At 41.4% G+C, this 19,281-nt stretch overlaps 1 protein-coding gene across 4 annotated transcripts in view; it reads left to right on the top strand.

Moving 5' to 3' along the window:
* Positions 1–17,438, top strand: part of Dclk1 (doublecortin like kinase 1) — a 380,545-nt gene extending 363,107 nt beyond the window's left edge. For 3 of the 4 annotated variants that reach the window (XM_045154295.1, XM_045154296.1, XM_004660006.2), the window contains one exon: positions 11,920–17,438. In XM_045154295.1, coding sequence (XP_045010230.1) covers positions 11,920–12,084 — 165 coding nt within the window. In that variant the 3' untranslated portion in view covers positions 12,085–17,438. Of the gene's footprint in view, positions 1–11,908 lie in introns of all 4 variants that reach the window. The other variant, XM_045154297.1, reaches the window with a different exon arrangement.
* Positions 17,439–19,281: the final 1,843 nt, after the last annotated feature.

Below are 19,281 nucleotides of genomic sequence, written 5' to 3'. Positions count from 1 at the left end.
GTCTCTGACGTGCTCTCCAGGTAAAGCTCAATGTGTTTAGCTCTTGCCAAAATACAAACAAAAATCCTCATAGCTTTGCCATCTTTCCCCTCAAATGATGGAATGTATTGACAGCAACATAATGTCTGCCTGACACTGTTTCAGTGTCACCAAGTTTTACAGAAAAAAAAAAAGGAAAGAAAGAAAATATGCACATGTAGGTGTGTATGTACACATACATACTTTATATAAAATATGTTAGCCTCCAATTATTTCTCCTAACTATTTTTCTATGAGTAGATAATCTGAACAAAAAAAAATCTTAGGAAAGAAGAAAAGGGCATACACTGTTGACTAATAACTATAACTATGGTCATAAGTTCCAAATCTGATCAGGACAAGAAAGCCCCCGGCCCGCAGCTTCAGTCAGCAGTCCGTAAGTGATTTTTCCAGAGAATGCTCTTTTACCTTTGAACAGAAGACACACAGAATTTGCACATCCACTTTTTCAACTGCTTAAGTAAATTAGCTTTACACATCCAGGAAGAATTTATTTTGTTCCTTTGGGGGGGGGGGCAGTGAGGCAGAGGGTGAATTACTCATGATCTGCCTTTGGATTTGTTTTTTTGTTGTTGTTGTTGTTTAACTTTTTTTTTTTTTTACTTGTTAACATTGAAGTTGACGCATCCACCCTGCACTTCATATAGAAAGATAATGTGCACCCCAAGAGTGCACCTGAGTGTGTGCCTCATGTATGGATTTTCACAAATTGGCCACAGCCCTGTAACAGCCCTTACATCAGTCATAGAACATTCTCTGCACCCCAGAAGCACCTTTCTGGGATCTTCCAGGAGGGTCCCTTCACCCCTAGGGTACACACTGACCTCAGAGTCTATCTGTGTTAATTATCTTTGGCCTGGTTTAATGCTTTACATCAATTGAATATACCATGCCATGCGACAGCCTGTTTTAATTGCAAGTCTCCTGTCCTTGGGCTTATTAGCCAGATACGTATGTATAAAATTGATATATAATTAAAATAGGCATCAAGTTTGTCTAATTACAGCTATGCATATTTATATAAAAAATCCTGCACTAAATTCTTCTAACTACAAAAAAGGGGGGTATCAAAAAATAAATTATAAATTCTGTAGGATTTAAAAATAGGAGCAAAAGACTAAGAAAGCATGATAATTAATGCATGGGACCAAGTACATAAAGACAATTTGTTGCTAAAATCCTAGCGATGGTTCCCATCAGCAGACAAAATGACACATCTCTGAATAATGGGCAGGAGCAGATGGGAGATAATCTCTTTTTTCTTCCATGCATAAACTGCTTTGTTTTCCAGCTGGGGGCAGCAACAATGCTTATAGTTGCTGCTGTACCAAACGGCATGCCCAGTATGTAAAGCTAAATTGGAGAAATGCTGCTAAAATCTCATCGCCATCTATGCTTAATTAGGAAGTTTTATAATGCCATTTAGCCCCAGAACGAGCACACTCTCCTCACTGATTGCAAGTGCTTGCCTTTTATCTCCGTGGAAGTGGTAGCATTTATCTGCCCACGGTGGCAGCCAACTTGCTAACATAAACAATCATTACAGGCAAATGTCCCCACTCCTGGTTGTTAGGTTTATAAACGCGCTGGGGGCGGGGGGGGGGGGCTCTTTGCACTATTCTGAACGGAACACTTGGAGGTTGCGCTTGATTTTTGCAGGGCTGGTCACACCGCACAAAGGTGCTGAAAAACCATGTCCTTACAGTGCCAAAACAAGGTGATCATGGAGAAATGGTGGGGATCCCTATTCCTCTTTCACTCCTTTACCTTTCTGCACCTTAACAGAGCTGCTGTTCCGCTAGAGCTGAGGGACAACATCTGGTAACTGGCCCATTTATCCAGGAGACCTTACTCTTGTCACCCGGCATCTGGGGATACATTGCCCCAGGAATGGGCTCCACCCTCCCCCCCCCCCCCAGGCCATAAAGTCATCCCCCCACCACAGCAAGTCATTGTAAAACATTTACAGCTGGTTACATTTTTCTCCCTTCCGAAAATGTCCCTATCTAAAAGGGACAGGGGACAAGGTCACATATACACACATCTCTACTTTTCTCAAGTGAAGCTGTCTCTGTGGCAGGTGTTATGGCCAAAAACACACAAAAGAGCCCTTGCACGTTCAGCACATAGAACAACAGGGCTAAAGACAGATGGGAGGAACCCAACTAAATAAAGCTAACACCAAAGCAAGGCATAATCTAAAATGCTAAATAAGGTGAATTGCAGAGGTGAGCTGGGACAAAAGGGGAGTTGGGTTCCCAGGCACGATAGGGCTAAAGCACCCATTCTGGATTAGAGCACCTTTCTGAGACAGTGGGTAATGAGGCAGAGCCATGGCAGCCCTGCAGAGTTTTGTGCAAGGCTATTAAATAAATGCTTTCATGCTCCATTGTTAAGAGGAATGGGGCCAGTTACATGCATCTTGCTGGGCATAAGTCTGAAAGAACTGCTCTCACGGATGCTAGGGGGCACCTTCGTCATGGTCTAGAAGGCCGTCAGAGCAGACCTGCACCAGCCGCGGACAAGCACACCCAGCCGGTTGCCAAGGCCCCAGCATTGCTGGATGCTCAAAGGCAAGCCACGGTTGCCCTTGCTATGCTGAGAATGTGCCCCCTGCTGAGTGTCTACCAGAAGGAAGGATAGATGCATGTGTGGCAGCCAGCGGCTGGTCACCCTTCCCAACCCCTCCTGAGGATTCCTCTGTCACAGAGGAGATGTCTAACACATCACACAAGCATAGATTAAACTTCAAAACCATTCAAACTGCAGAGCTGCCAGGAAACACTGAGGACTGGCCCTGCAGCTGTAGTTGGATACCTTTGAGCGAGTTATCGGGCCAAGAAGTTCAAAAGATGAGTGAGTAAGCCCTCCCTCGGTAGGCCCATGGCCATGTCAGAAAACATCCATTGCTGGAGCCACCATTCTATTTCACAGGTCAAATAGGTACCTGTTTTTAGTGTGCTGTTTGTTAACAGACTTCCCTTAAGGGAGAATTTCAACAACATGCATAGATCATTCTTAAATCCAGCATACTGTCACTTTTAGAGAGAATAGGCATCCAAGTCTTATCCACTTGGTGGAAACTGTAGTGAGACTGTGGACCATTTTCTGAAGTTCTCAGTGATTCAATATTGACTAAATATTGCTGGATATTCATTTTGACCTCTCTCCCTTTTTGTGGGGAAAGGGAAAACAAAAACAGGTAGCTACATTATTCTCTATGTATTCACTCCCACCACATTTTTTGCAAATATTCCCCAGTTGTGTTCAATGGCATGAGCCCAACTCCAGATGACCCTGCATGGGAAACAAAGTCATGGACATATTTGTGGGCATGGACCAACGTCCGATCACGCAAGCACATAAATGCCCTATGCCTGAGTAAATGACTCTCGGGTACATGTGAAACCCATGCCAATTGCATGAACTCCAGACTCTTGAGAGCTGAGAAAAATCAAAATAGATCCTTGTTGGACTGAAAGTGGCCCTGAAGTCAGGAAGATTTGGGATTCACTCTGTCCCACTTCCTGCTGAGGAACCTTAGAAAAGTTGCATTCTTTGTCTCAGTGTAGATTCCCCAACTATAAAAAGGAAAAGAGTAATATCTACTTCTAGATTGGTTGTGAGGATTAAATGAACTATGTGCCCAAGAGCCTTTTCAGACCAACCCAAAATAACATACAAAACAAAGTGCTTTATGATTTCCTCACTTCTGAGAAAAGGGGGAAAAATATATCCAGGGCTGGAAAGATTGCTTAGTGGTTAAGGTATTTGCCTGTGAAGCTTAAGGACCCAGGTTCTATTCCCCAGTACCCACATAAGCCAGATGCACAAGGTGGTGCGTGTATCTAGAGTTTTTTGGGGATTCTAGAGGCCCTGGTGTGCCCATTCTCTCTCTCACCTGCTTTCTTTCTCTCAAATAAATAAATAAAATAAATTTTAAAAAAATTAAAAATTCACTCAAGTTTAATTAAGGTAGAATCACGAACTCTCTTGATGCTTTTATTAGGGTAAACTATTGAAAAGCCTTTTGTGTTGCATTTTTAAAGACCATTTGCAACATCAAATTTTACTTAAGGAAGCCAATGCCAAAACTTCCAGTGAAGTATAAATTGAAAATGTTCTCCTCAAAGACAAGATTGGCCAACCATGGATATTGAGCCACCCCCCCCCCAAAAAAATAATCAAACCTACCTTGTGTTTTTTTTTTAAATAAAATTTTATTGGAACTCATTGGCATACATTCATTTACAAATGGTCTATAGCTACTGATGCTCTACAGTAGCAGATCTGAATAAAATATTCCCAATGTCACCCTTTGCAAAAAAAAAGAAAAGTCTCCCAAGCCCTGTTTAAAGGACAAGTATTTCTAAATCAAAAGATACCACCTATTAAGAATGCAAATTCCATGAGATTTAGAATGGTGCTTGCTGAAAACTGTATCTCTGCCACCTGGTCCAATGCCTCACTAAGTAAGCCTTTAGAGAATATTTGTTAAGTTAATAATAATGAATGGTTGAATTCCAAAGAAGGGATCACTCATTCATCCCTGAATTTTCAGGCTGGATATGTTTTTGAAGGGGCAGGGTAGATGAAATACATGTGAAATACTCTAGGGAAAACATACCATGTTTAGCAGCTCAGGGGTCAGCTTTAGGCTAAGCTAAAATTATCTTTGCAATAAAAGAAGTTAGCCCCTGAACTAACATAGGGTCTCAGTTTAGCTTCTGTAAGGAAACCGGGAACCTCAGGGCAGAAGAAGCAAGTGGATTTGTCCTCTGAGTTCAAATCTTTCCAAGTGGCCACAAATGTAACCCTGGGGACTATGAGACGAGCAGAACTAGGCCACTTGGGATTCTTTCAAGAATCAGGTCAGCAGAAACCTATGCTGAAGGTAGCTGGTGCAGAAGTATAGGTTAATTCTCCCGGGAAAATGCAGAATAATGTGGAAGAAAGTTGCCTTGAGGAAGACCTTATTTTATCCCGTGAAGGACTCCTGTTGCCATTGTGATGGTCGCTTTTACTCTAGCGAATCCATGCCATGTTCCAAGTACTCCGCAGTCCCTGCCGATGACCCCAAAGCATGCGATAGCAAAACAAAATGGAACTGTAGCCAGTTTGATAGTGAGCAGACTGAAACGAGAAGGGATGCTTCAGTTGATGTGTCAGTTTAATGTTATTAGCAAGCCAAACATTCCCGAAATGGCAAGCAAAACAAACCTTAGCCCCTACCGAGTGAAGTTAAGCAAAGGAGAAAGTTCCTGAGATGAATGCCCCAGCATCCTAGGCAGTATGAATAATGGATGGGCTAAAAGGCAAAATACACAATAATGTTCTTTTATTAATGAAATGAAGACTATTTGTGATGGCTGGCAATAAATTAGGAAAAGCAAAAGGGGAAATGCAGTCAACGTTTGCCTCTGAAAAATGCTGTTACTTAAATCCAATAATTATGCCGTGACAGGAAACATTGCCTCACAAGGAAAATGAGGTGCATCCCTTGCGAATCCTGCCTGTACTCAGAACAGAAATATTTTTGATCCATAGACTGTAAGGCCTGTTATTTGCCAAGAAGAAAAACAAAACCCATTACCGTAGATGGATGGTGATATTAAGCATATTCATAGAATTGCATAGGTGAAAGTTTCCCTAGGGAGCACACATGGTAGCCACTCTTTCATTCTGTGGGCATGGAAACTAGAACACAATGTGGTTAGAAAACATGTCCAAGGTCATATAGTTAGCAGAGCTGGGACAAAAAGCTAATTCTCCTGACTTCTACCTACTGCTGCTTCCAAGGGGATTAAGCTAAAGCTGCGGGACAAGACAGGCGTTACAGAGATGCGGGTGACTTAGTAGCAAAGACAGAGCTAATACTTCCATTCATACCCTCCACTCACTGCTGACCTTGCCCCTCCACTGCTGAACTTTCCTCTAACGCTATATGCACAAACCAGATGGGCAGGTCATGGGCATTTATGCTGATATTCAAATTTCATGTCTGAAGCAAGGATTTAAAATATCTGAGCAGAATGTGGAACATGGTGTCATTTCATTGTCAGCAGAAGAGGCCACCGGCCAAATTCATTGTATCTATCAGTTCTGTTGTTGGGATAAATCTCCTGGTCAGGCAAGCATTGCCTCTTATTTTTATATGCCTGGTGTTATAGCAGGCCTAGAACCGGGCTGGTTAGTAATCTCTCTAGAGTTTAAGCAGTGGTGTGTGCAGCCACCTGAGTTGCTGAGGTGCTTGGCATTGTTTTTGCCAGTCTTCAATTTTGACCCTTGCTCTAGCAGCTGCCAGGGGCTCTGTGAACATCAAAAGCTCACACTTAGAGGTGGGTATATGCAGCAACTTTTTTTCTTTTCTGTGCAGAATAGGCTTCTATTAGCCAGTTTCACTATATCATTCCGTGGTGTAATTATTTGTTCTTTGACCCAAGCTTCCCTGAGACACTTCAGAATTATAATCAGGACCTAGCCTAATGCTCACTATCACCTGTGCATTCGAAGTCACTTGGCTGCAGCTTTCTATCTGAGTACCATCAGTGAGCCTGAGAATCCCAACAGGCTCCTCCTTTGCCTTTAACCTGTGGGAATTAGCATCAGAACATGATCCTGTGATCTTCAGATTCTCTTAGGGACTCAATGAGGTGGAAATTCACCAAGGAGGCATGTGGGTTTCTATGACAAGTTCACACATGCTTGTTCAAAAAAAAAAAAAAAAAAACCCACACACAGTGAACAAAATAAACAACAAAATAAGAAATATATTAGGAAACCTTAAATGTGAATAGAGCACCCATCCCATAACTGAAGATGTGCTCATTTGCAGTGAGGAGGAAAAATGTTTGATATCTGGAAATCTTTTGTGGCTGGTAAAGTGTAAAACTGCCTTTTGGTCATTCCGAAATGGCAAAATTTAAATTTGTGATGTTAACACCTCAGAGGACAAGTTGTACTTCAAATTCTTTGTGGGGATTGTCAGTTTGATGATATTTGATGACAATATCTCTCAAAAATTACATAACATGTAGCTCTCTGTTTTGTTGAGTTCATCAGTTCTGACTACATAAGGGGCTACAAAGTTCAGTTGTGAAAGATGAACTATTCATATTTGAGAGGCAAGTTAGTTTTAGGAGACTTAAAATTATAAGTGCTTATTACTGTTATAAGAAATTTTAATGGGCAAATGCACAAATAAGAGATAATAATTTTATTTGACATAAAACGTTGATCATATTTGAAACAAATTGAATTCTTAAATGTTGACATAATACTGTTAACTTCTTACTCTATAGTGTCAAAGAGTTGTTTTAGGTTCTGGTTTATTTTGTTGTTCAGATAAAAAAAAAAAACAATCACCTAAAACATTTCTGTATTAATTAAGAGTTATGGAGTTCATGACAAATATGTCCCCCACAGTCTGATGGCATTCTGGAGAATGTAAGGAAATGTCATAAGACACATAGAAAAGACAGCAAGAAGTCAATGTGCAATTGAGTGTCAAAAGCTTGGTCAAGGTGACTCTTACTGAAGGAGTGCAAAGTGGGGGAAAAGCATGATGCAGTAGTGAAATGTAAGTCCATCTTGGAGAATAAATAAACTAGACTATAGAGAGGCAGAGAGGTCATTTCAGGCTGGTGTGCTTCATGAGCCAAGATGGGGAGGTAAAGATGACTCAGGTGTGTACAGAGATAGATATCAGTTAGGACTGCTTTGATGGAAAGGGAAGAAAACCCAAACCAAACTGGTTTAAACACAAAGGAAATTTATTTTGCATAGCCAGGAAGATATGTAGCTGGGGTCTGGCTTTTGGTGATGGATGAATTTGGAACCCAGTCAAAATTCAGTTTCTTTTTGTCCTTCTAACTGGCTTGAATTGTCTTTAGCCTTGATATCATGTGGAACAAGACTTAAGAAGCAGCTCTAGGCTAACCGTCCTATCAAAAGTAGAATTAGTTGTAAAGGTGAATTCCCAGCAAAAAAAAAAAAAAAAAAAAGAAAAAAAAAGTCTCACTGCATCCTATTGGCTGGATAGGTATCCGTCCTGAACCAACATGGGTGTCAGGGGATGCAATCAGCTCAGGCTTGCTCGTGGGTGGCAAACCCACACCTACCCCACCTCCACAGGTCACCTTCATTGGAGTCAATATAGGAGTAGAGAGGTGTGCAGAAATAAACTCAGATAGGCTTGACTAAGGTAAGCAGAGGAAAGGGGCACTATCATAGAAAATTCACTGTCTGCTGAAGAGGGATAATGGGTCTACTGATGTCACAGGATTTTCTTGAGTAATAATAGGAACTAGGCGCTGGAGACATTTATTGTCAGCACACTGCCAAGGCTGGGGTAAGGGGCTGAACTTTATGAGGAACTGTAAATAAGCCAGACCTTGTGGAAATTGACCTGTCAACTACATGTAGGATGTACTGGAGGTTGACTGCCCCAGTGAGAAATCGGTGACCTCTGTTGGACTTCACCGTATTTCAAAAGCCACGAAGTTCAGAGTATCTGCTGTGTGCTATGAAGTGTGGAGAATGCAGGAAAGATACCCAAGACTTGATTGTGGCCCTTCAAAGGGTCCACAAAGTGGTGAGGGAAACAGTGAGTTCTGGGGTAGGTGGGATTGGGATGTGTAGTGAGAGAAGTACCTGCCAGGCTGTTACTGAAACAAGGAGAGGAGAAGTTTCTAAAGTGAATGAAAGTCCACAGAGCTGGAAGGAGAATATGCCAGGCCCAGGGAGCAGAGGGTCCCTAAGAGGGACACCTTCTGGAAAACCTCTGAGAGCAAGTGGGCTGGGGACACTCAATGTTGGTTGAAGACGTTGAGACTACTCCGGTCATGTTGATGGGTAGGAACCTGCATGCCTCTCATGAGCACTATATCTCTCTAGGATGCTACAGGTTCCAGGATACAGAGTGAGTTGGATTCAGTAGACCCTAGATTGCTATTCCCGGGAAAATTTTCTCTGATCATCACATGAGGGCACCATCATCCTTTGGTCTTGGTTGCCACCTGGGGTGAGACTCTTCTCACCTGCTGACTCTAGATGACAAAGAGAGAAGGAATGCACACTACCAGGGCCCAGAGGTTCTACCTTACTTTCCCAAACAACTTCAGAGAAAATTCCAAGCCACTTGGGCCTTGTGCCAGAGAAGTTAGCTCTGTTCTTAGCAACGCAATGTTAAGCAAGTCTCTCTATATGCCTGGGCCTCAGTTACCTGCCGGGAAAGACAGAGCTGTGGACAAAGATGCTTCCTAAAGGTTCTTTCAACTCAAAGCATCCATAAATCCAGTAGAAACAATCATCAGACCTTGATGCTGATGGTTGGACACAGGATCACAATCAACACATCTTTCCAAGAGTAAGTGCCCCTGAGGACACTTCCTGGAGAGCAAGGCCGCTGAAATCGCAGGAGTATAAGAATTCACCCGCAAAGGTAAACATTTAGAAAGCTGCTTAAGAGGGAGCCATTTCAGGAGAGGTGAACCCCTTAAACAGGGCTAAGGTGAGGAAGACTGTCAAAGCAGAGAAGCAACTAAGAAAGTGAGTATGATTGACCCCACTAGGATTTGGAGAAATGAAGATGAAAAGGAGGCCTGCATAGTGACACCATCCAGGGACAGGATTAACATTAATCTCTCCGCTTCTGCAGAAGCAGGATTATGTATTTGTATAGAAATGCTCCATTTCAATCTGTATGAATGAAAGTGTGACGTGGGGTAACTGAATAAATTACTATAAATATTATAAAGTGGACCAAGAACTGTATATATGAGAGTCCTTAAAATTTCAACAAGAAGACCCGGGTGGGGGTAGATGTCCGTTGTTGGACACGTGCCAGTGATAGTGGAGGGAGACCAAGCACTCAGGGCAAAGTTCTAACAGGAGTTATGTATGGCTGTTTCTGACCTGCACTTACTTATTTTCATAAAACATTAAAAAAAGAAAAAAAAACACCTCACATTTCTGGAGGTGCTGGCCATTTAAAGCATATTCACATCCATTTTTTACCTACATCAACTCTAGGTGTATCAAGAGATGGCTTCTGCTCATATTTTGCAGATGAGGAAACTGTGAATGGTCTACACTGTCAGCCACAGACAGTGCACAAAATTCCTGGCCACAACTCCTGTGTGTCTTTTTCCCAAATCAGAATTTGTTCCAATACCAGTGACTTTTTCTTCCCGTAAAAGGTAGAAATACAACTATTTTTTTATGACCAAGAGAAGAGTTTATATTACTCTTGGATTAACCACAGAATGCTTTTTATGTAAGGCAGACTAAATAGACATCTGTTTTCTACAAACATTCAACTCCATACAAACAGAACATTTTTAGTTTGCTTTGAAAGCAACATACCATGTGTTGTAACTTTACAATGTTTTAAATAAAGTTAGGAATTTAAGTTTATGATCCTTAAAATTTCATAAAGTCGATGGAAATAAGACCAAAACCATACATATGAGGGCCCTTAAAAATTGAACAAGCAGAAGAATCAAAGTTAGACGTTTTCAACAGACCAGCCATTGAATCATTGTATCAGCAATCTAGTGAAGTGAGAAGCAAATTATTAAGGTTAATGGGACTCATTGGTTGGTAACACTGTTACTCACTGTGTGGGTAGTTTTTAATGTAGAATCTCTCAGCCTAAGTAAGCCATTTGCTTCACTGGTTCTATACACTGTCTCTATTTTGCTCTTTATTACTTTGTTTTAGAACTTTGACTGCTCTATTTTAGATTGTTCTAATCCTAGCCTGCAATCATATGAGGGGCTCAGTATCCACTTTGTTCTCAGAACCAGGCTGGCTATAAATTTATCTCAGTTCTTTGAAGAAGCTAACAGTAAATTTTCGAGAGGAAAAATTGTGAACATATATCCTTGCAGAGGAAAAGTAATCCCTTAAAAGCAAAATAACCTCCAGGCTACATCCTTTTAAAGAAAGACTTTCAAACAAGCATGCCTTCAACTTTTATATGTGTTCGATGTTTTTCTTCAGGCAGTGTACCTGCTCTTCCGCTTTCTGTGTAAGCTTTTGCTGTAATGACCCTGATCCTCCACACGCCCATTAAGTCTGTGATGGAAGTCACACTGTCTCCCATTCTGATATCATAATAACTTCCAGACCTGCAACCAGATAGTCCACCCTGGGTATCACTTGATATTTCCTATGGAAAATAAGGAATAGAGACAAGGAGTTGGAATACCAAACAGAAGTGAGGGGCAAGAAAATCTCACTTTCGTGAGAATTAACTTTGTGAAGGCAAAGTCCATGCAGAAGTCTCCATTGGGTTTAACTGCGTCCAAACTTGTGTTCAGTTTCAGGCATTGGTTTCATTAAAATCAAGCCAATTCCTCCCAGAGGTGGTGCCATGCTTCCTGCTCAGCAGACAGAAGACCATTTAGAGTGAGGAAAACTAGTAGAAAATGGAGAGCTGGTATCTGTTTCTATGTCTGACAACTTTATCACATATCAACAGCTGTGCCCTGAGCTACATGTTGGTCAGCATGACCTGATGGGCATTCCTACATGTCACGCACATAGGTCCGAGACTCTTGATTAACACGGGGTGGTTCTGGCTAGCCAGGGAGCCACCTAGAATAACAGATGTGGAGCTGGCGGAAGTGTGGGTAGCAATGGGGAGAATTCCAACCTGTGACATCACCCACCCCGCCCGTACCTGCTGATGTCATGACCAGATCCTCTAATGAGCTTTCTAAAAATGGTGACTGTTCACGAAAATCAGCCGTCATGGACAGGTTGATGTGGCCAGCAGATATTTTTTTTTTTTTCCAACCCCAGCAAGTTCTCGAATCTCTCCTACCTTTGCCCCTCGGCCTAATTGTCCTCTTTCTCATTTTATGCCCCTGCTAGACCACCGCTCTTGATAAGGAGAGGCAGGTTTTCAGACGAAGACGCAACCCGGATGTGAGGAGCCGGTACAAGGCCCAGCCAGCTCCACCGGAACTCAACTCGGAATCAGAAGACTGCTCCCCCAGCTCCTCCGAGACTGTTCGCTCCCCCAACTCGCCCTTTTAATAAGACCCTTTTACTCAAAGTCCTAGCTTAACCCTTTGAGACTCTGAGAATTTTCCCCCCCAAAATTTCTGTAAAACAGTTTCATCTGATCTATCTAGCTCTCGATGCTTGAATGGCAGAACAGAAAGTATGTTTTGGGTCCCTTTTCCTTTACCGAATGAGATGGCATATGGTGGTTGAGAAGATGGTAATTTGCTGCTAATAGGGTCCTCAAAGGGTTAAGGCTGATTTTCCATTTTTAACTATAGAAATAATGAATGTTTTCATCAGTCAAGCTAAGTTCTGCAGTATATAATGTAGCACATGTTAGCCCTCTGCGTGCATAGATGGCCCGAGAATCCTTGTTGGGGAAATTTTTTTCAGGCCTTTGGATATAATCATACACACACACACACACACACTTCTTGATTTGCAGATCAAGGGTTGTTATTAAGATACTAAAACATGCAGACAAGAAGAGCATCAAGAATGATAGCTTGCTTGTCCTCTTCCGCAGGTTGAGAACATGACAGGTTTATAACTTCAGCACACACACCCTTTCTCCTCCCAGGCCAATGAAGAGACGGAATTCTTTTCCTAAACAGTAAGCCAGCCTGTTGCAATGAGTCCTCCATCTAAAGTGGGAGGACATAGATTTTGTGGCAGTGTGACCCAAGAAATGGACAGTGTCCCTTCTCCAAAACTGTCTCATACTAAAATGCGCTAGTGAGGTCCCTGACAATGTTGCTTCCACATCAGCTGCGGCTGATGCCGGCGCACACCCTCCACGGATCACTGGGGCTCACCTTGTGCTCGATGGGTGGGGTGTGGCTGCTGGGATCCACCGTGAACTACAGGAAAGAAACACGTGATGAAAAAGAGCAATAAATTGCCAGGTGCTTTACAGGGCTGGAATTTCAAACACAAGGGGAAGCAAGAGCCTGGGGTTTTCCTCGCCTGCTTTTCTCGTGATACTGGGGTCCTCAGTGTAAACCCTGCACCAGTGTAAAGTCCATACATTGGAGAGCTGGGAAACAAGGCAGCTGTGCAGGGTGGCCGAGGTAGAAAGCACAGTGGGAATGTCACCTAAGATGTTCTCAGAATGAAGTTTAAGAAAACACACCAATTCCATTAGGTTACCTACAAGTCTCCCAGGAAAAGCAAGAAAAGCAAGAATACGATGCTTGGAAGACACCTCTGAGAATAAGACTGTCATTCCCTAAAATAATTTTTTTTTTTTTTTTTTACTGCCCTTCTTTCTCTAGCTGTCCAGTATGGGGTGGGGGATATTGTTTTTCTAGTTTGGGGCCAAGTTTTGACTGAGACGGTATTTTAACTCATGTTACCAAATCTGTCTCCCTAGGCCTACATCTCCAGTTTCTTTGGGAGCATATCACATTTCAGAATGTAGGCTTCCTGTTCACTGTGGCCATGTTCGGAAAGAACACGGGGGTGGGCTGGAGGCAGAGGCCCAACTCATCTGTCACTCCAATGTTGTCTTAGCTTTGCGATCTGGGAGACAACAGTGAATGATATCTCATAATTTGCATCTGGACGGCTGAACAGTAGTTACTTTCTCAATTTTGGATGGATTTTAATATCTTGGGATTCCTGAGCAACCTTTCTACAGCCAGTTCTCTGTTTTCAAACTCTGCACTGATCTTCAACGGCTGCTCTCTAGTCTTCGGTCCCTGAGTGATGTGCTACGTGCACGTAGATTTTTTTCAGTCACTGCAAGCACATTTTCTGCTCTTCGAAATCTAAATATAACATTTATTAACGTTGTTGAGTTAAATGTGTTGAATTTGGTGTTTGGGAGGTAGAGGTGGGTACAAAACACTAGGAAGGATACTGGCAGAGTCCATATTAGTAAAAGACAATGAACTAGTCAGAAATTACTGCTTTTCTCTGGAATCATGAAAAAAAAAAAGCACTTTCCTAAGATTGAGGAAAAGCTTCAACTCGACATATGTATGTGACTACTAAGATTCCTATGGTCAGAAATCTACTTGCCCCTCTGTCTGTGGATTAGTTCTCCCCTGGGCATGAGCATGTTGCTAGAGCCAGGTTTCAAGAGCACAGTGCAGGACTCACTCCAACCTTTCTCCATGGACATCGAGCAGAACGTGGGAGCGTTGTGGAGAGGCCAAGTCCATTCTGAATGAGGATCCCAGTGCATCGCTGTAGAATTCCAGTGACCTATGCTGAATCCACAGTGGAATGTGGCCTGTCAAATAGAAATATTGAGCAATCAGATGGAATGCAGTCTTTCCAGCATGAAGCTGCTAAGACCTTGAATGTCGGAGATGGATTCGGAGGGTTAACGGACAAGCACAAGGCATGCTGATGACATTGGTGTACCCAGATTGCTTTGCTTTTAGCCAGTGTTTTCGATGTTTTTTTTTTCTTTTTTCTTTTTTTCTATCAACATGCTCAGGATAGTTCCAGTTTGAAATAATTAAGTGGTGGTGTTCTTCACAAAATTTCCATTGCCAAATTGATTTTATTTCTTATTTCATTTAACATAGGAAAAATATGTACCATTATAACCATTGTATCTCTGTAATTATTAATTTAACCATCGCCACTCTTATGGTAGTGGCTCCATAATGGAAACTGTCCTTCCTTTACACATAACCAGCCCTCTGGTATTCTTTGAGGGAATTTGATTTATCTTTTTGGTTGGGTAATAGGCTAGTTGAAAAAGAATCCTTGATGGCATCATATAGACTGTTTTTGTGGATGAGCGCTGTTCATGTTTATGAACACATTTTTTTTTCTCAGTATGGTAGCAAAAACTATTTTCTTTGCCATGATCAACAAATATGTGACTTATTACACATCTTCACAAAGAGCAGTAAGACTTCAGTCATTGACAGCGTTTTTATCATAGCCTTCATCTAACTTACTCTTGGTGCATATTAAAATAAGCAGAGGAAAAAAATGTGAATAAACTGCTGAAAACACTTGGTGTTTTGTATTCAGTGAGACTCTGGTACAACCTGCTTAGCACTCCCATGAGTGGTGGTTAAAAGGCCTGTCAGATATTGTTAAAAGAAAGTAATATATCCATGAATGAAGGCTAAAATTGCAATCCTTTACCCTTTGAGGCATATTTCAGTTAAAGAAAAAAGAAGAAAAGAATAATTGACTTAGAGGGTCACAAAGCTACCGTATGACCAGGACTCAAGCACGTTAAATCATGGCTGCTTGCTGGCCGATGGCATCTGTTCGACAACTCTATCCCAGTGCTGAAGCACACGTGAGCTGAGGGACAGCTTTCTTAATATTATTGTGTTGCCCCTCGCCCTTCTCAGGGTAAGGATCTGTCAGCATTTCCATGATAAACTCCTATTCTCCAAGGCTTTTAATTTAACCATAAAAATATGCCCCAGGCTGAAGTTTGCTATTCGGGTCTGAACTGAAGAGTGAAGTTTTATTTCACACTCTTCCCAGCTACTTCCAACTCTTCTGAGGAAAACATCAACACATCTAGTATGCCTCTGTCATGATTCCAGCTCTGTAAAGCACCAAACCCATTGTGGTCTTGTTAACATAATTATTCATTTGGATATGGTTTTGATGGGTCACCTAGCATATATTATATTTTCTCTAATTTATAAGTCACTAAATTTTCACTCACTATGTGATTTTTTCTTCTTAAAAAAAAAAAAAGCTTGCTTTTTTTTTCTTTTTCTTTTTTAAGCATTTGAAGTTGATCAGCTCAAAGGTCCACTTTTCCCACATGTCACCTGCCACTTCCATTGGTAGTTTGGGAAAAATACTCTCCAACAGAGTCTTATTTTGCATGCAGTATTAGGGTCAGATATATGTGTCTTTGGAAATATAACTTTCCCTTAATTTTATCATTGAATTTCTCCATGAAGCCATTCTAGCCTGTTTGGAAAATAGTGATTAAAAGCACTTCCAAAATGAACACTTCTCAAGTCAGACTTAAGGGCAGCAACATCAACAACAACAAAAATGACATATTTCATACACTCCTGCTTACAGGCAGATAAATCAATGAAACTTGACAACACACGAAACATTTGATAACTGCAAAAGTGCTTTAAAATTGGGCTCTATGGTGCTTATACACGTTACAGTTACAGATGGGATTCCTAAGACCATCAGATGGAATCTTTAGCTGGTATGTAATTACATACTGAAGGAGGAGGTGCTTTTAGGCTTCTCTTTTATTTATTTATTTTTTTTTTTTTTTTTGGTCATCTCAAATATGCATCCATCCATCCAGTAACGTTAAATGTCATAAACTGCTGAGAAACAGGAAATCAAGTTAAAAGTTTAGAATGCTTCTGGTTGGGGCATTTTCACTTGTTGTTATTGTTGTTGGCTTTAAGACTACTAGTCTGTGATCATTTTTTTCAGTGAGTGAGCATCTAACTGGCAGGTTTTGGTCATGCAGTTTGCAGTCTCTTGCCCCTGAGACATATAAGATATCTAGGTTCATTCTTTCCCCTAAAGAGAAGCCAGTCTCTGAACCATACCTGTAAATTTCTGCAACATTTCTTTTTAGCCAACTAAACTGAGACCCTTAATGTTTTCTTTAATGTAAAATTGTACATTTTTCATTGTGAAATACTTTATTAATTTAAAGTAAGTCATTAGTGCTAAAGCCTTCACTGTCAGTAATAAAAGAAAGTGGAAATTTCAAAGTGGTATTAAAGATTCTAATAATGTCAATCCATTCCAATTCCAATTCAATCCAATGTGGGAAGGAAGAGACCTTGAATAGTTCTCTAGGGACAATTTCTCACTTGCCATTGACATTATTCTTTGGTGTACACTCAGAATAAACAGTAAAAAATTGACACTGGTTCAAGGTTAGAGTCATATCTCCAATAACTTTTTAAATTTTTTTTATTAGGAAGTAAATAATAGATTTTTTTTTTCATTCTGGCTGAAAGAAAATTGTTAAGGGATTAGTTGAGTGTGAAATTAAATAGTATTTTGCTCGTGCATACTGAAGAGGCAGGTTGGGAACTTGATGCATTTAAACAAGTTTCCAAAAGGTTTCAGTTTGGTAAGAGCAAAAATAACGTTTCCTTTGAAAAGACTGAAGTTATCATCGCTGCATGGATCAGATGCCATAGGTTGGTGTTGATTTCAGAATCCTGATGAAATAATGAGTTTCAAACAATTTGTAATCATAATTAAAGGTGGAATGAGATCTGTTCTTTCCTAATCCTTCGGTTTAAGCTAATAAATTGTAGGTTAACGTGCAATGAAATCATCTGTGATATATTATGTTCATTTATCAACTGAGCTTTTTTGATGTTGCCTGTTTTTATGTAAAACATGTTCTTAAAGTTAATAAAAATAATAGCTCTTGGTGTATGAATTACTCATAATGCCCTAGCTGTTCGACCTAGTCTTCAGTTCACACTGCCTCAATGGAATAAAATTTCATTTCAGTTCAATTCAAAATTGACACGTTCAGTCCACGAAGGAATAACCCAGCTGTGTTCTGGGGTGGGGGGAGCAGGGAAGAATTTTGTGTAACAAGGCTTTAAAAATTAGTCATGCAGTCAGGGTGTAGCTTTCCCACATGTCCTCCACAGCACAGCATGTATTTCACGAGCATAATTCAAAAAACAACTATTCCAAAAATGTCCCTTTTTGTATATTACCTTCCTGCCTGGGCCAGTGACACAAAATGCTGTTCAGCCCCGTTTTATCTTTCAGCCTATGCGCACAAGCTCTCCAGAGAATGCTGTTATTTTAGCCGCTAACCTGTAATTAGCTACCATTTCATAGCATTTTCCCACTAGGGCATTCCACGTGCAATATGGACCTTAGAGAAAACTGCAGAACTGTACAATGGAATAAAGGTCTTCCCTATTGAGCTTTTTCCATGGTAGGCAATTGAAAAGTAAGCCAGCAACAGTGACTGCAGGTCCCCTGGTGGTGTTCGGGAAGGTGTCAGAATATCCCCAAGACCTTGTAAAATTAGCAGTCACCTTCCCTGCCATCTCTCCTGCTCTTTTTTCCTCTTCTGCTTCTCTGCAATGAAACCACGGGGTCCTTTCTAGACTCTTCTGGCAACTTTGGCAAAACAATAACCAAAGTGATTGCTTCCTAAGGCTCATTACCTTGTTTTATGAGGCTGGAAATCTTGCCAAAATTCTGCCATCCCAGGCATGGGCTTTGATGGGAAATGCTCAATCACAACTGTGGTGTTGAGGATGATAAAACTGCTACCCACGGGAATTGGGAAGGAGAGGGCTCCAGGAGCTGGGGAGGTAGAGCTCTTTGTGTCCAGAGAAGAACGTTTTGAGAAGAGTCAAGTGGAGGGACAAAAAATGGGTACAGAGGTATCCTGAGGATTGTCTGGTAACAGCTCTTGCATGGAAAAATAAATAAATAAAAGGCTTTACTGGACTGAGGAGGTAGCTGAGCTGCTCCTCCCTTCCCCCACATACAGACGTACTTCCTCCAAGAGGAGCCCCATAAGAAAAGACAAGGAGACACACCCAGCCAGCTGGACTGGCCAAGTCCACGCTGGCCATCAGCACTGTGACAGATGTCCCAGCCAGCTTGCTTGCACTTCCAAATCATTCATTCAAATGTGCCTTGAGTGAGTGCCACAGCTCCAGGGAAGACACTTCATTTGAGTTTAGGGGAAAAAAAAAAACAAAAAAAAAAAAAACAAACAAAAACAGGAAACTCCATTGTCCTTTTTTTTTTTTTTTTTTTTTTTACTTCAGAGCAAAAATACTTTCAAAGTAAAAAAGCCACACTTATGCTGCAAGGAATCCCATCAAACAAGGCGCTTAGTTTGGGGCTCAGAGGACCACACCTAGCGAGAACGTGTGCATTTACAGCAACTCTGACTCTTGAACTTTGCGGGTGCATGTTTACCATCTGCCTGACTGATGGCACACATGCCGCATGGAACTCTTGGCTGGCCTCCTGCACTCTGAGGTAGAGTCCCCTCTGCCATCTGAAATTAACATGAGATTTTGACCTCTCATCCTGTCTCAATACTGCAATATGTCTGTCAGTCCAATAAGCTTAACCAGGACCTATCATGAATGCCGCACAGTGCAGTCCAAGCTAAGCAACATAATTCCTGCTCCTCATCCTAGGGAGAAATCTTCCACCCTGTGTCTCTCCATGGGGTGGGGTGACTGATTTATCACTCACAGATGGCCAAGCACCAGTTTGTCAGGGACACAGCATCCCTACCCGTCC

This window comes from Jaculus jaculus, chromosome 7, assembly GCF_020740685.1.
Source record: "Jaculus jaculus isolate mJacJac1 chromosome 7, mJacJac1.mat.Y.cur, whole genome shotgun sequence".
Classification (NCBI taxonomy): domain Eukaryota; kingdom Metazoa; phylum Chordata; class Mammalia; order Rodentia; family Dipodidae; genus Jaculus; species Jaculus jaculus.
Note: the sequence above shows the minus strand (reverse complement) of the source record. Positions and strands in the feature narration are given on the sequence as shown.